The following is a 16,938-nucleotide window of genomic DNA, read 5'->3' as shown; positions in this document are numbered from 1 at the left end:
CTAATCCACACTTGGTGTGGTACTGTCAAATTGAGCAAACCAGATTGTTCAATCTTTTTGATTCAACTTTATATCCTGTGTAAGTCACTATTCCGTCCGTCCATCGTGTTTTGTGGGACGCTTTGCAGACTACTTTATGGGGAAAATATGTGACTACTACAATTTGTACTTTTAAAACCCATAAAAATTCAAGGATGTTTTCAGACCAGGAAATACCAAAACTGATGATGTTTGTAAGTTTTTAGGTCTATAATTATCGCTCCTTGACCTCGCACAGGTGTTCAGAATTAAGATGATTAGGATCAATTGGTCCATAAATATTTCTAGTTTGTAGGCACTCCTAGATCATTCAGTCATGTCTCTCCTTTGGCAATGTGCAATTGTTTTGGCTGTCGTAGCAGCAAGCGCTGCCAATGAAGGTACGTCTAATAATGAACGCATAATATGATTATGTAGCGCTGATACCATGTTAACTTGAATAGGCTACTTATCTCATGCTGACCGCCTAACAGACTAGCCAAGTTGTGGTGTTGGCTCTTGAGATGAGAATGATGACATTATCAAATTTATATTTTTAGATTTTAATGTGGATTGTGAGAAACACACCATTAAAGTGACATGGAAGGTCAGTCCAGAGTTGGTTGAACATGCTGCCCGTCTTTTCCTTGGACACTGTGTTCCGTCCACATTTTCTGTTCTTCCCACGGGAGAAGGGATGGCGACATTCCACTACAACCTCAATGGCTGTGCCATCAAGAAACGGGTAATGTCTAACTCTTGACCCAATGCATGCCATTTTGGATCCTGTGACGACTAATGCTTCTCCTTCTATTCCCCAGGTGACTGGCAAAAAACACATCTATTCAACCAGCCTGACTTACAGACCTAACCAAAAGCCCAAACCTGCTGCTATTAGTCACCATATTAAGTGTGTTTACATAAGGTAACCATCTATGCCAGGGGTACTCAACTCTTACCCTAAGAGGTCTGGCACCTGCTGTCTTTCGGTTCTACTTTATCATTAATTGCACACACCTGGTGTCCGGTCTAAATCAGTCCCTAATTAGAGGGAATGGCATTTTTTTAAATGCAGTGGCACTGAGTTGAGTTTTAGGGCTCTATTGGGTGTAGTGTACTCTAGCTATGGTGTTGGAATCAAATCTTCCTAAGCCTTTGCCACCTTCATTATTAAACTAAACATTCCCCCTTGTATGTAGACCTGAGGGATGGATTCCCCCATTCCTTATCCCTGCCTATGGTAGTGCTGAGGGTTATGGAGGATTGGTTTTCCACATGGCACTCCTCAATGGTGAGTGACTCATACAACAACAATTATTGTAAGAATGTGGTCAGTCAACTTACCTGGTAAAGAAATTCCTAGCAGAGGACACTGCCCAAAGCTAGTTGAAACCTGTGGCTGTACAGTACGTATAAGCATTGCACCCCTTCCCCTCTGTTGCATGTAGAAGACCTTACTGGTCTGGCTAAGAGCAGCCTATTTCCCCTGGGCTCTTTCATCCCCATCTGGGCAGCAGTGGATCAGAAGGACCATCAGCCCTTGCTGTTGCTCTTGGAGGAGTGTGTGGCAGCCACAACACCAGAACTGCAGTCTGCGAGCCTGGTGTACCCCATCATCACCAACAAGGGGTATGTACCAGACCTGGCTATGGCCATGTAGGGTGCACGTTTTGGTTTTTGACTGCCTAGCGCTACACAGCCTACTCAAATGTTGAAAAGTATTGAATACATTTTAAAGTTAGCTTATTTGCTGGATGGAAGTTCTGTTTGTCTGCTCATTTGCACAATGCATTTTCAGTTGCCTTGCAGATGGGAAGACTGGGAACTCCAGGTTCCTGCCTAGGTACCATTCGTCTGCTATTCTGCTTTACCTGCAGTCCTTCAAGTTTGCCTTAGGCGAGGAAGTGAGTGGACCACAAGTTCTCGGTATGACTGGGTTGTTTTCATACTGTAGCTCTTGACTGTTCTCTTATTTCACCCCAGGTGTATATTCATTGTAAGCTTGTTGCATGGGACCCTGAGGTTTTTGATATAGAAAAGAAGGCCTGCCACTACATTAAAGAGACTGGAGAGTAAGTATTGGTCACATTCTTTAACATTGGACCATAATGATGTTAGTGCCAATGCAACAGCCAACTTCTATTCATAGATGGGAGCTGCTGGATGACCCGTCTCAAAGTGACCTCTGCAAGTGCTGTGACTCGAGTTGCAAGCATCGGTTGAAGAGGGGTGTGGATTCAGGTATTTTGAGGCACTTCATTTCAAGCCTGACTAAACTATAGTTCCATATTCATTTGAGCTGATCACTCTTGAGTTCTGATGGGACTGCAGCTTGAAGTAATTTATATATTTTTTTCTCAGAACCCCAGGGCCTGGTTCAAAACTCTGTTCTTGGACCGCTCACAATAGTGGAAAACCTGGATTCCCAGTGAATTTGTAAAATATCCTACTGTAGAACAAGGTTGGTGATTTTGGCATTGAAGACTATAGTTTACACTTGGCTTTTAATTGTATCAGCTTTGATGCCAAATGAACTTGAACCTGTAACCTACTCATCTGTCATTGTGTTCTGTATTCAGTTGACTGGTTGGTGTAATGGTCTGGAACACTTTGCTTGTCAGGTGTGTGTTCTGGTTATTTTACTGTAACATCCCCCAATGGCAATGAAATGCATGTTACTAACAATTCTTCAACCTGTTACAGGGATGGCTGTCTTTTCTGTCTCTACAGCCATCTAATTGTCAGTGGCCTGAAGGGTGCATTACTTTCCACTAACCCCAGTATGGATATGAAGTCCTTTGACTTGAGCATGTTTCAATAAAATTTGTACTTTACAATGGTATTTGTTTCTATTGGTTGTCAAAATGCTATGATCCTGATGAGATGTACCCTAAATCCAGTAGTGTGGAGCTGGTATCTACACAAAATAGCCAAGAGGTGACCATCTGGTTGTAAGAAGATCTCAATGAGAGTGCTCAGTGTTTTGTGACTTGGTTCTGGACTTTCTAGTGTCCTGATTACTCTTGAACTGTAACACTTTCTTCTCTTGGCATAACTATTTTGCTAATGATAGCCACAGCAGGTGTTCATGCAATGGTAATGCTATTTGAAAGATTGTCATAAGTGAACCTGCTTATTGTTGGCTATACTTTTTCAGCAGTAGCCCACCCCAATATCAAATTGACAAGCCAAGTTTAGGGATTGTAGGTGGCTGATGGCCATGCTTAGGTAATAATTCAGGAAAATGGCTGTAGTTTACCTTAGTTTCCCCAAAAAATTTGAGTGCCCATCAGGGGAACTTACCCCAAAGATTATCTTGGTTTCAGTCTTTCATACCTCACCGGCAAAAATGTCTACCTTTCTAACAGTTTAACTAGACTATCATTCGCATAAGGCAAGATTTAAAATCCCAGCAGTTCAAGAGCAAATTGGTTTTGGCACTACACAGAGACTACACACATATAGACAGCTCACATAAAGCCCTACCCTCTTCCAGAAAACACATCATTAGCAAGAGTCAGACACATTTTCACTATGAACAGGTAATTTCCGTGGCGACAAAAGTGCCTTGCGAGTGATGTCATCAAGTGCTCAACCTCGACCCTATCCGCAACGACTTTCAATGAATTGTAAATAATTGTTGGCTGTCTGCAGCAACAGTAGTTCGGGTTCGATAAACCAAACCTAATTTATCACATCTGTTGAATCCTGAATTAGAGTTTACAACATCAATCAACATCTCATCTCCCAATTCGCTAAATTTATAAGAACATTTCGATGGGCACAAATCTATCGTAATTGTTTCCCTGTTATTATTCAGAATTCATTTGATTTAAGTTACTGTCTCGTCTTTGATTTAGCATTTTAATTACGACTCTATTCCCAATACATTATTCAAACAGATAATTTAGTGAACAGACATCGTCTTGCATCAAAATTCACTTCGTCCTTATTTTAAGTTGAATGAATTAGTCTTTCAATTTGAACCAAACAAACTATTTAAAACGTTCAGTTCATATCTTAATACCAATACTAGTGACTATAACTTTCTCTGCAAAAAATTTGTTTTTTTAGTTAATGCCTCGGCTGGGAACCGAACCCTGGACTGTAGTTTGTAAGACTGCTATGCTCACCACTATACCACCAACACTATGGAACTGACTGAGATTCTCCGCAAATAGACCCATTTTACAGTTGTCTATAAAAATAGCCCTAATTTAACAACCCAAAGTTTTCCCTCAATTAGGATTCTCATTAATCTCGCTCTCTTTGTATCTGACCCTTCTTTTTTTTATCCGATTGTCGCCTCTGACCTCCCCCTCAGTTAAATTACAATATTGATGGTGACGTTTGCAGGGAGTGTTACACTCCGGGGCGAAATGTCCAATTTCGTTACAATTAAGACATTTGATCTTTTTCTTTTGACTCACCTTATCCTCTTTTCTCGACTTTATAACTCTCGTCTCCCGTTAGTTCCGGCACCTCCTTTGAGGAATTTCTACCCATCTTTAATCCTTACCGTTACTAGTAGCTATGGTATTTAATCACTTATCTATGCCTTTCTATATTTAATTTTCTATGTGCATGTATTTCTATGAATCTGCTATTTACCATTACTTAGTTACTTTAGTTGCTTTTCTGTCTGACTTTGTGTGTGTCTCTTTAATGATAATCAGTATGTATTTCTCATTTCTGGAAACCTCAACTATAGATTACTTTTGATTGGTCATTACATTTCACCCGTATACAATTATAAACTCATTATAAACTAGTTTGGGGCGGGGATATGAGTACTGGAAAGGTGTGACTTTTCACCTGACAATAGGCCATAAGTATACAGCAGATCGCCGATTGTCCAGACTTTGATTGTGCTGTAACAACTAACTGTAGCACCATTTTTATTTTACCTTTATTTAACCAGGCAAGTCAGTTAAGAACAGATTCTTATTTTCAATGACGGCCTAGGAACAGTGGGTTAACTGCCTGTTCAGGGGTAGAACGACAGATTTGTACCTTGTCAGCTCGGGGGTTTGAACTTGCAACCTTCCGGTTACTAGTCCAACGCTCTAACCACTAGGCTACCCTGCCGCACCATCTCTATCAATTTAAGTGAGCAGATTAGGGATTTCAGGAGGAACAGATTTTTTTCTTTTCTTTCTTTTTTCTTCTATATTTGAGTTTAACCACAATATTTGTTGTAATATTTGTTCTGTCTTTTCTGGTGGATTAAACTGAAATTGCAAACAACTTTCTATGGCTTGTTTAAAAAATTGAGCGAGAAAAAGGCAATTCTTGAACATGGGGTGAGACATTGTTACTAATTTGTAAATAAAGTCAGTTTGTTATTGAATTTTTTTTATTTCTGTTTTTAGAGAAACTGAAAACCTGCAGTCGCCTCATGGGTCTCCCGGTCACAACCGGCCCAGGTTTTGAACCAGCATCTGTAGCAATTCAGTTTGTACTGCGATGCAGTGTCTTAGACTACTGTGCCACAGTCACGTATACAATGTAACTGGTCGGGAGTAGACTACAGTACTACAGTAAGAGTGAAATAATCCATTTCCACACCCTAATTGTAGTCTAAGTTTCTTAGTGTAATAACAGTTTTAGTAAGTAATACTGATGAGTAGTAACAAACAAAATAAGTCTATTTTTCTGGGTCTGCAGGACAGAGGAATAGTAATTCTTACACTATTGTTCTAAATTCAATCACCTTCTTCATCCTCATTATTCAGTTTATTGAAATTACATTTTGAAGTCGTGCACAATTATCAGTTTCTATTTGGTTTATGTCGCCCATTCATTGTCAGTTAGAGACACAGTAGCACCTTGGGACCCAAAAGCATAATCAGTGTTCTAACTCCCCCCTTGCGCTGGTCTGGAGCAATGAAGTAGTGATGCTGGGTACCATACTAAACCACAAATTATCTCTAAATCACGCAGCATAATCGCAAAACTTTTAGTTGAGCAACCACTGTACCTTCAGATTATCCTTCCACCATTCCTGGTACACGTCAAGGGACGCCCATGGCAGTCCTGTTGGAGTCACCATGCATCTACACATTCACATTATACGTAATGTATGGAGCCAAGAGTGTGCAAAGCTGTCATCAAGGCAAAGGGTGGCTATTTGAAGAATCACAAATATAAATTATAATTTGATTTGTTTAACACTTCTTTGGTTACTACATGATTCCATATGTGTTATTTCATAGTTCTGATGTCTTCACTATTATTCTACAATGTAGAAAATAGTTATAAAAAAATACAAAATAAACTTGAATGAGTAGGTGTTCTACACTTTTGACCGGTACTGTACATTAAATGTAAATACCTGGGAGGCCTAGAAAATGGCTCCATAAAGGGATGGCTCTGTAAAATAACAACAACAACAAAAAAAACATCAAATATATGCCCATACATATTGTTTGTCACATATACACATTGCATATGCTTGGGTGCCACCTTGACATCTCCTTGCCTCAATAAATTAATGCTAGAACATTGGTAGCCAGGATTAGATATTTGTATCTAGTCTCCTAATAATTGCATAACGGTGCAAGTTAGACAGTGTTATCTTTTGTTTGGATGTGGGCATGTCCTCTTTGTTGGTCCTGTCAATGTCACTCAACATATCACACATGCCTCAGCACACATAGAATGTTAATTTGCCTGCTTGCAAATGTGTGCTAGAAGTGGGGATGTTTCATAGTATTTCTGACTATCTTAAGGACAACAAAGTCAAGGTATTGGAGTGGCCATCACAAAGCCCTGACCTCAATCCCATAGAACATTTGTGGGCAGAACTGAAAAAGTGTGTGCGAGCAAGGAGGCCGAAAAACCTGACTCAGTTACACCAGTTCTGTCAGGAGGAATGGGCCAAAATTCACCCAACTTATTATGGGAAGCTTGTGGAAGGCTACCCGAAACGTTTGACCCAAGTTAAACAATTTAAAGGTAATCCTACCAAATACTAATTGAGTGTATGTAAACTTCGCTCATCCATCTATTTATATGTACATATTCTTATTCCATCCCTTTACATTTGTGTGTATTAGGTAGTTGTGAAATTGTGAGATTACTTGTTAGATATTACTGCACTGTCAGAACTAGATGCAACCATGTCACTACACTCGCAATAACATCTGCTGACCATGTGTATGTGACCAATACAATATGGATTTGACTATGACTAGGTATATGTATGTGTTTCGTGGGTAGCTACTAAGTCTTAGTGGCTAGCTATCTAGCCCTATTGACTATGGATTTATCCATTCACTGAACCATCTTCCCGGTAGGACAATTGCAATAGAGACGAAACAAGATATACACAAGCCACATTTTATTCCGAAATCGGAAAGTATTTTCCATCGATTCAAGCAGAAATTATGGCCGCCATTGATTTCAATACATTTTTATAATATTTCTTTGTGTACTTATGTGCAAACGGAGTACGCATTTGTGAAGCGCCCTCCGTGCTCCGTTTCGCATACTTTAATTTGGAATCGTAATATGACCCTCCCAGGTAGCCGTCTGTTTCTATGGCAACTTCAACAGCAACGTTTGTAACAGTGTGAAGCTAGCTAAGATAGTTGGCTATGAAAAGCTAACGTAATGTAGTAAACGAATAATGGTTTTTAGAATGTGTTTTAAGAAAGCACACAGGCTAAATGTTAAGAAATGAAATTCTTCATTTAACATACCGGTAGAAGTTATGTATTCATATATTGTGGGATGAGGCTAAGTTGTCTAGCTAACGCGAACGTTAGTAACGCATCGCTAGCTAGGCACGTCCGTTTACAAACGTGTCAGCTGTTCGACTTTGATAGCTAGCCAGCTGTTCGACTTTGATAGCTAGCTAGTTACTAAAATTATACGATGTGTGAAATCGCTTAAGTTACGTTACTAGCTTGGGTTCCTTTCTTTGCAAGCTAGCTAGCTAAAGTTAACAAGATTGTATGCCAGCCATGGCCAATCCTGATTTAACTAACGCGTTAGCTAACTAAGTTAGATAGGTAGCTTGGTACTGTTAACGTTGCTTCTTTGCTGTTTTCATCCACCAAACAGACGACAGAAATGGGAGCACCTTAAACGCGCCAGGAGCAAGAAGGAGATAGAGTGGAAATTATGATGGTATGCCCACTCTATGTTTTACAGACTACTCTCGTTTTAGCTAATCACCATATTATGGAACGCCGTTTGGGTTTTTGCTTTGCATGGTTGAAATATACACCTCACATAACACTATTTGACGCATAAAATAACCTTATTTGACACGTTAAATAAGCTTGTTGACCAATCAGGACCTGAATATGCCTGCACATCACATAATAATTTAACACGTTCGTAACATGTTTACGTAGTTATTACACATTGATTACACTCACTAGTATTTCCTATGGTGGACTCCCATGTGGCGCAGTGGTCTAAGGCACTGCATCTCAGTGCAGGAGGCGTTACTACAGTCCCTGATTCGAATCCAGGCTGAATCACACCCGGCCGTGATTGGGAGTCCCATAGGGCGGCACACAATTGGCTCAGCGTTGTCCGGGTTTGGCCAGGGTAGGCCGTCATTGTAAATAAGAATGTGTTAACTGATTTGCCTAATTAAAATAAAATGCAGCATGAAGCAGACATACTTCCCCAAGCTCTGGGACAATGCTGGTCAGAAAAAAAGCTATCTAAGTTAACTGTTGCTTGCAAACAATTTGTATCCCTCAAAAACGACACTGTTTCAGTAGCTATAGTTAGGTAGGTTTTATCATCTAAAATACGCCTAATTTATAAGGGTTTAATATTTTTGGTTGATGATGGTCTGACCCGGTCCGGTTAAGCCTTTACTAGCCACGCTTATAGCGTTAGCTTGGGGCAACAGGGCTGGGTAACAGTAGCAGGCTTGCTTGTTTAGTTCGTTATCTAGCTAACGTTATCTAGTTATTTTCATGAACTGAAGGTCGATTTCAATAGGAGAACAACAAGTGTCTGCCTAGCTAATACTTAGTCAGATGGATTCCCAAATCATTGCTAAGAATATTGAAAATGATTGCAGATACTGGTCATTGTTTTCAGGCTGGTTGCATTGGTGCTAGCTAAGTACGAAGCTAAAGCTAGCTACCCCAGAAGTACCAGTCAAAAGTTTGGACACACCTATTGTTTTGCTTTATTTGTACTATTTTCTACATTGTAGAATAATAGTGAAGACTCAAACTATGAAATAGCACATATGGAATCATGTAGTGGCCAAAAAAGTGTTAAGCAAATCAATATATATTTTAGATTCTTCAAAGGAGCCACCCTTTGCCTTGATGACAGCTTTGCACATGCTTGGCATTTCCTCAACCAGCTTCACTTGGAACACATTTCCAACAGTCTTGGAAGGAGTTCTCACATATGCTGAGCACTTGTTGGCTGCTTTTCCTTCACTCTGCGGTCCTTCACGAGAATTTCGCTACACCCGCAGTAACATCTGCTAAACACGTGTATGTGACCAATAAAATGTATTTTGTGTTTTGGGTCAATGTCCTGTTGAAAAACAAATGATAGTTCCACTAAGCACAAACCAGATGGGATGGTGTGTTGCTGCAGAATCCTGTGGTAGCCATGCTGGTTAAGTGTGCCTTGAATTCTAAATAAATAACAGACAGTGTCACCAGCAAAGCACCATCACACCTCCTCCTCCATGCTTCACGGTGAGAACCACACATGTGGAGATCATCTGTTCACCTACTCTGCGTCTCACAAAGACACAGCAGTTGGAACCAAAAATCTCAACTTTGGACTCATCAGACCAAAGGACAGATTTCCACCGGTCCATTGCTCATGTTTCTTGGCCCAAGCAAGTCTCTTCTTACTATTGGTGTCCTTTTGGGACGCTAGCGCCCCACCTTGACAACACCTGGTGAAATTGCAGAGCGAGAAATTCAAAATACCAAAATCATAATATTAAACATTCATGAAAATACAAGTGTCTTACATCGTTTAAAAACTTCTTGTTAATCCTGCCGCTTTGTCAGATTTCAATAAGGCTTTACGGTGAAAGCATACCATGTGATTATCTGAGGATAGCGCCCTGCATACACCAGCATTAAAAACATTGTCCAAACCAGCAGAGGCGTCACAAAAATCAGAAATAGCAATAAAATAAATCACTTACCTTTGAAGATCTTCCTCTGTTTGCAATCCCAGAGGTCCCAGCTACACAACAAATGGTTGTTTTGCTCAATAAAGTTCTTCTTTATATCCCCAAAAAGTCAGTTTAGTTGGCGCGTTTGATTCAGTAATCCACCCCTTCCAGTCGTTTAACATGCATACAAAGCAATCCCAAAAGTAACCGGTAAACTTCGTCCAAACAAGTCTAACAATTTGTGACGGTCCTGGATTTGTCTGAACCGTCTCAGTGCTTCTCCATCCAATAGGGCACTTCCCCTTTAATTCCCAAATTAAATTGCCAGCATCAGCTGCGCAAAAGTGGGGTTGTGATGGAGACGCGAATGAGGATGTGTTCAACCCTCAGTTCCAAAGCTTCTCTATTCCGTTTGTTTTGTTGTATTTAAAAGTGTGCTTTGTAGCCTAATCGCAAGTTTACCCAGAATAGGATCCACTCATTGCTGCCGTTGGATTACACATCTCCAATGTTCTTCGTGGCCTTTCTCTGCTGGAGATCTGCTGGCGGATTGAATTGTCTGACTGACCAACTGACTACAACCTTTTTGTATACAGTATTTCATTTGTTTTGGTGTGATGTATACCGTGATGATTTATGTGGTTAGTTGTAGTTGAAGACTTATTGAGATTTGATATGCTTTATGGTTGTGTGTTAAAAGAGTTTATATTTTGATTGTATGATTGAGACTGGGTTTACGCTACACTTGTATGAACGGACAAATATTGCGTGACTAAGGTCACTTGAGTTCCCTGAACTCCTTTACCGGGCTGGACTCTTTTAGGCCCGAGGTACAGAACTTTTCTGGAGGAACCAGAGCTCATTATTTGTTATATTATTATGTGTGTGTGATCATATATGTTGGTAATACAACCCACGCAAAAGAATACAGTTGTTTTGAAGTTATTTCCAAAGTTTTAAGGGTTTATGAAAAGTGTATGTCCATCCTGACTTTTACATGAGTCCTTTGTATTGGTGTAGATTTGACGGACCAGATGGGACTCATTCCCTCCCAAACCAAAAGGAGATACCAATATTTTCTCAGGTAGGCACAACCTACCTGGCACCCCTGTAAACAATAACCTCAAGTCGAAACCATTACAAATGATTCTAATCAATCCTCAGGTACCCTACTATGTAAATAAACAATACAATTTAAGACGGAATGTAGTATGTTCAATACCAGAGAAAAATAACGAAGTGCGTGCCCCAAGACTACAGTCAAAATGAGAGCTACCTTGAAAAACTACAACTACTAATTCATTTTTCAAAAAACAAGCCTGAAACCCTTTCTAAAGACTGTTGACATCTAGTGGAAGCAATAGGAACTGCAATATGGGAGGAATTCCTTTGAATATTCCATAGACAAGCATTTGAATGGCCTGTGACCCAAAAAATAATAATTCCGGATGGATTCTCCTCGTGTTTTTGCCTGCCATATCAGTTCTGTTATACTCACAGACATTATTTTAACCATTTTGGAAACTTCAGAGTGTTTTCTATCCATATGCATATCCTAGCTTCTGGGCCTGAGTAACAGCCAGTTTACTTTGGGCACGTCAGCCATCCGAACTTCCGAATACTTACCCTAGCCTTATTAAGAAAATGCCAAGAGTGTGCAGGGCTGTCATCAAGGCAAAGGGTGGCTACTTTGAAGAATCTAAAATCTAAAATATATTTTGATTAACACTTTTTTTAGTTACGACATGATTCCCTATGTTTTATTTCATAGTTTTGATGTCTTCACTATTATTCTATGATGAAGAAAATTGAACGGGTACGTGTGTCCAAACTTTTGACTGGTACTGCATATCAGAGGTATTTGTGAGTAGCTGTCATATTGCAAACCGAAGTCAACCTATTAGGGAGACAGCCTACCTCCAGTTTACAAACTGTCATCAATGTTGACAAAATGCTTGATTATTTTTCTTTATTTTGACTAGGACACAGATAGAACAATACAAATATTTGGCTAGGATGAATCAAGTGCAACTGCTTGGGATATGGCAGGCTGGCATGCAGCAGCCGCAGGATCAGGATCACCATACTTTCTCCCCTGCCTCTGTGATGGTTGCATGTAGGGGAGAATGTTGGACTACCGAGCTATCATTTTTTTTATCCTGATCTTATTTCAAATGCTCACACAGACGTTTTTCCATTCGGTTGAACAAGATGTGTTGGTTGTTCAACAACAAAAATGAAGTGGGTGCAACCATGGGGCAAAACATATGAGGTTGGCTTAGATTGTGGACAACATGTAAGCTATATTTCGTCATCAATGTTTATTGAAAACATAAATAAATGTGCACAATGACAATTTGTTGTCTCTTAAATACATTGTTAAAGTGGTTAGCTGGGTAATGAATTTTATCCATATTAGCATTGACAGTAAATCAGTCAAAACACCTCAAAACAAGACACGAGCTGTGTTCGAATATCCATACTAACATACCGTATATTACATGCTTTATGAGTATATACTATATACTATTAGTTCATTTTAGTATACTTTAAACGAACGGTATCCTTCCAGCGTACTAGTGCTTTCTACTGGAAGTTGAATTTGTTGCTATGGAACCCCTTGCTAGTATAACAAATTACTAGCTAGACATCATATGATTTCAGGTGTGTTCGTGAATTCAATCTGGAGTGCCAGAGTGCGTTCTGGGCGTTCGTATGCCAGATTGTCCATTTGTAAATTTATAGCGTTTCGCTCTCGGAGCGTTCAGGAGTAGGGTTGATCCGAGCGTTGCGTTCTGACCTAACAGCAGTCAAGCACCCAACCTAACTGGCTAACATTGGCTAGCTTGCTAGCTACTTCCAGACACAAATAAGAACACCTCACTCTGACCATTTTACTCGCCCTAGACAGCTGGTTAGGCTGTTATCATGTTATCCAGAGCATTGTTGACTGTAACTGTGCTGCTGGCAATAATTGAATCAATTTTTTTTGTGCCACCGTTTACTGACAACAGTTATTTTCAGCAGGTGTTGGGCGTTCGTAAGTAATCAGTTATTCTGCGCTCTGGAACACTCAGAGGAGAGTGCTCTGAAATCGGAGTAGATAGCCAGAGCGAATTAACAATGGCCATTGAGAACGCACAACGACTATACCTCAGCTAAGCTAAGAATGAAGTGAATAATCAATGCAATAAACGTTGGGTAGTTAGATAGCATTTAGTTAATATAACGTTACAGGAAAGTCCGATGTATTAGTAGCCAACTAACATTATGTTAAGTAACTAGCTAACATACTGCTGTAATAATATGCTATGGGGTAGGATAGCGTAGCTAACAAATTGTCAGCCAACATAACGTGTAACGTAACTTATTTGAAAAGTCATTACTTTATTACATTGCTCAACATTTTCTTAACATTTGTCATAATTAGTTAAAGCAATGAATTTGTATCCACTCTCGTCGGGACTTCAGCTGCATATTTTCCGCCATTTACTTCAAATCTGGAAAAGTTGTGAAGCCACGCCCATTTTTGAAGAATTGCATTATGGACTCTAAAAGCACGTAAATAGTGTCAACTGCTTGTATTTTCGTATTATGGCGAATTTAGTACGACATCCGGGAACTTTTGGCATACTAACTATATCCATACTATGACCAATAAGCATACTACATAATCAATTTACATCACAAATAGTATGGTTAGTGCAATTAGTATGAGTATTCTAACACAGCTATGGTATCAATAACAAGCTGAAAGGAGCCACACAATTCCCAACATGGCAGTTTCTTGTCATTCTTCTGCCCTATGGATGTGCGCACATAATTTTTGTGATGTTGTCAGCCAACCCATCTTTTACCAACGCAGCATTGTAAACGCATCGTGTCCGGTGTGTGTGCTTGTTTGCAGATGTAAAATATATATTTTTACATTATTTGCTAGGCATAGCTATCTAGCTAACGTTATAACAAACTAAAGTGTGCATGGTATTTATATTAGTATAATCTTGAACATGCCATCTCCTGCACACAGTAAACTTGTTTCTATTCTTCTTCAGGTGTTGCCTGTGTGGGGCCTCACACTCCCTCTTCCCGCTGTACTGATGATTGTTGTTGGTCTTTACATGATTTTCCTTGCAATGGCATTATGGTTCCGCCAATGCCTCAAGGTACAGCATTTGCTTCCCTTCCCTATATGCTGTTGTGCACAGATACCTTGCAAATGTAGCTTAAAAAGAGTGCAGTTCAACAAAGCCAGGAAGATGAACCTTGAATCAAATATATTTTTTTTTAATACTTCAAGTGAGAGGCACTAATGCTGCAGATAGGGTCGGGTGACGTTGCCTTTTTTTAATGTAGGCCTCAAACCCTACTTGACCATAGAAAACTGTCTTCACCATAAGCTCCAGCAGCAAATAGAGATATGGTTTGACTGGTGAGAGGGATGTTAATTCATTCATGGCCTCTTGCCCTACAGGAACAGTGTTCTCCTGAGTGTGGTGACTGCTGTCCAAATATCGCCCCATTCGATTACTGTTTAGCATGTGCAGAGTCGTGCAACTGTCGCATGCCATCACTGCGCTCGTGCCTTGACCAGACCTGCCCCTCTACCTGCCCCTCTCTTCCTAATGTGAGTAAAACCCCTGAGTGTGCGACCGATCAGGGTTTGAACCACTTGTTCTTACCCCATGCTTTGTTTCCCCACAGTGTAACATGTGGGACTGTGCTTGCACCTGCCAACCCCCAGCATGTGAGTCCTTCAACTGCCTCTGCTTCGAGATCAAGTTCAGATAGAGGGAGAAACGGAGGAGTGGTAGGATGAATGATGAATCCTAACTCAAGACGCACAGCATGTTTGCATATTCACACATTGATGTTAATGGACAATTTGTGCAAGAGGAAGGAGTTATCCATTCATCCCTAGAGAAATGGGTTACTGTGTTTATGTATCAATATGAAAATACAATCTGAATCCTTCTAACACACAGCCTTAAAGTGAAAGGTTACAACCAGTTTATGGATAGTTGTGCCATATGTGTCCAAGGGAGAGCAACATTATCAGAGTGCTATTACAATATAGGGCATCTACTTTCATTACAGCACAAGTACAATTCTGTGCCTCTGCAGCAATCCAATACACTCATTGTACAAAACATTAAGCTCACCTGCCTAATATCGAGTTGCACCCCCCCTCCTCCCCTTTTGCCCTCAGAAAACCCTAAATTCGTCAGGGCATGGTCTCTATATGGTGTCAAAATCGTTCCACAGGGATGCTGGCCTATGTTGACTCCAATGCTTCCCACAGATTGTGTCAAGTTGGCTGGATGTCCTTTGGGTGGTGCTTGATGCACACTGGAAACTGTTGAGTGTGAAAAACCCAGCATTGTTAGAGTTCTTGACACAAACTGGTGCGCCTGGCATCTACTACCATACCCCGTTCAAAGGTAGTTCAATCTTTTGTCTTGCCCATTTACCCTCTGAATGGCACACACAATTAACGTCTCAATTGTCTCGAAGCTTAAACATCCTTCTTCAACCTGTCTCCTCCCCTTGATCTACACTGATTTGAAGTGGATTTAACAAGTGACATCAATAAGTGATCATAGCTTTCACCTGGATTCACCTGGTCAGTTTATGTCATGGAAAGAGCAGGTGTCCTTAATGTTTTGTACACTTGTAGCTGATGTAATACTTCCATGATGGTTTTAACTGTTCCTTAATTCATTAATCAGTTATTTTTATCACATTTACACTCAAGTTGTTACACATTACATATGTATATACTGTAGCTTTGACGCTGTGGACTTGTACTTTTTAAGTTATTGACCAATGTCAATTAAAGATGACTATTTTAAACGTGTCAATGGCCTGTATATCTCATGTTTGGAGATTTGACAAATGTGTGCTGTAGAAAAGTAAATCCACGGAAAGGAATAAACCTTTTTTTCCTGATGAAATATATTGTGCGGTTCTCAAAATATGCGCAATATTGTGACATTTCCTCAGTACGGTCCTCTCCCAGCCTCAAGCAACATAAGACTGTCAGTCCCATTATTGTTTCTCTAATAACAACTGTCACATGAGCCCTGTCACTTGACAATGACCACTGTCCCAATTCAACGGTCAATACATTCCAAAGTACCAACACAGGAAAGAAAATGTGTTGCAGTCAGCTGACTTGCCTGAACCTACACACTAGATTGTATCTTTTGGCTCAGTTACAGCAGGAAGTTAATTTGAGGCAAGAATTACTACAATAGGTTTACCACCAGTCCCACTTATGTTGCCTGTAAGTCAAGTGACATAGCTTTGGTTTGTGGAGAAAGGCAACCAAATGCCATTGACTGGGTTGTTCCAGGTGACATGAGTGTAGCAGGTGGAGGATAGTACAGGGGAACAGATGTTGACTTCTTCTTTCAGCAGTAGAGCTGGGTTTACCCATCCTCTAAGGTCACCAGGTTTAGGTTTAGTTTGTCGAAGGGTAGAGTGACTGGATTGAGACTTCTTTCTAGGGCATGTTATTGTCATTCCCTTTGCAGAACTTTTCTATGTAGTCTAAGTGATGTGCGTTTAACACACCATCTCTCTTTCTGTTTCTCTCGGACTCTGTATCTATAAACTTTCCCTCCTTTTCAACGCCGCCTCTCATGCATTCCCTTTGTTCTGTGTTTGTGAAGGCCGCTATGCCCTTCTCTAGTTGCTGTGTGTGTTTCCATCGCCTACTAAGATTAGCTATGCTGGCCAAATGTCAAAGGTCATGAACAGAGAATAAATACTAGCCATGTGGGCTTAGAGGGGCA

The 16,938-nt window shown here is 40.2% G+C and overlaps 2 protein-coding genes across 3 annotated transcripts; both read left to right on the top strand.

The window, feature by feature from the left end:
• Positions 1-284: 284 nt before the first annotated feature.
• Positions 285-2,860, top strand: LOC109893110 (uncharacterized). Its single transcript, XM_020486162.2, has 11 exons — positions 285-419; positions 579-763; positions 840-943; positions 1,218-1,309; positions 1,467-1,647; positions 1,817-1,922; positions 2,002-2,090; positions 2,168-2,259; positions 2,380-2,479; positions 2,598-2,639; positions 2,722-2,860. Exons 1-9 carry the CDS (start codon positions 356-358, stop codon positions 2,448-2,450), a joined length of 984 nt encoding a protein of 327 aa, XP_020341751.1. The 5' UTR covers positions 285-355; the 3' UTR covers positions 2,451-2,479; positions 2,598-2,639; positions 2,722-2,860.
• Positions 2,861-7,551: 4,691 nt separating this feature from the next.
• si:ch211-198p11.6 (keratin-associated protein 5-4) lies at positions 7,552-15,998 on the top strand. Of its 2 annotated transcripts, none has more exons than XM_020486186.2 (4): positions 7,552-8,151; positions 14,197-14,307; positions 14,616-14,768; positions 14,846-15,998. In XM_020486186.2, the coding sequence occupies exons 1-4, from the start codon at positions 8,146-8,148 to the stop codon at positions 14,930-14,932; spliced, it is 357 nt and encodes a 118-aa protein (XP_020341775.1). In that variant the 5' UTR covers positions 7,552-8,145; the 3' UTR covers positions 14,933-15,998. The 2 variants fall into 2 exon arrangements, with proteins under 2 accessions (XP_020341775.1, XP_020341776.1); XM_020486187.2 differs by having other exon boundaries at positions 7,562-8,151; positions 14,622-14,768; positions 14,846-15,497.
• The last annotated feature ends 940 nt before the right edge of the window (positions 15,999-16,938 follow it).

This window comes from Oncorhynchus kisutch, linkage group LG6 (assembly GCF_002021735.2).
Source record: "Oncorhynchus kisutch isolate 150728-3 linkage group LG6, Okis_V2, whole genome shotgun sequence".
Lineage (NCBI taxonomy): Eukaryota > Metazoa > Chordata > Actinopteri > Salmoniformes > Salmonidae > Oncorhynchus > Oncorhynchus kisutch.
Note: the sequence above shows the minus strand (reverse complement) of the source record. Positions and strands in the feature narration are given on the sequence as shown.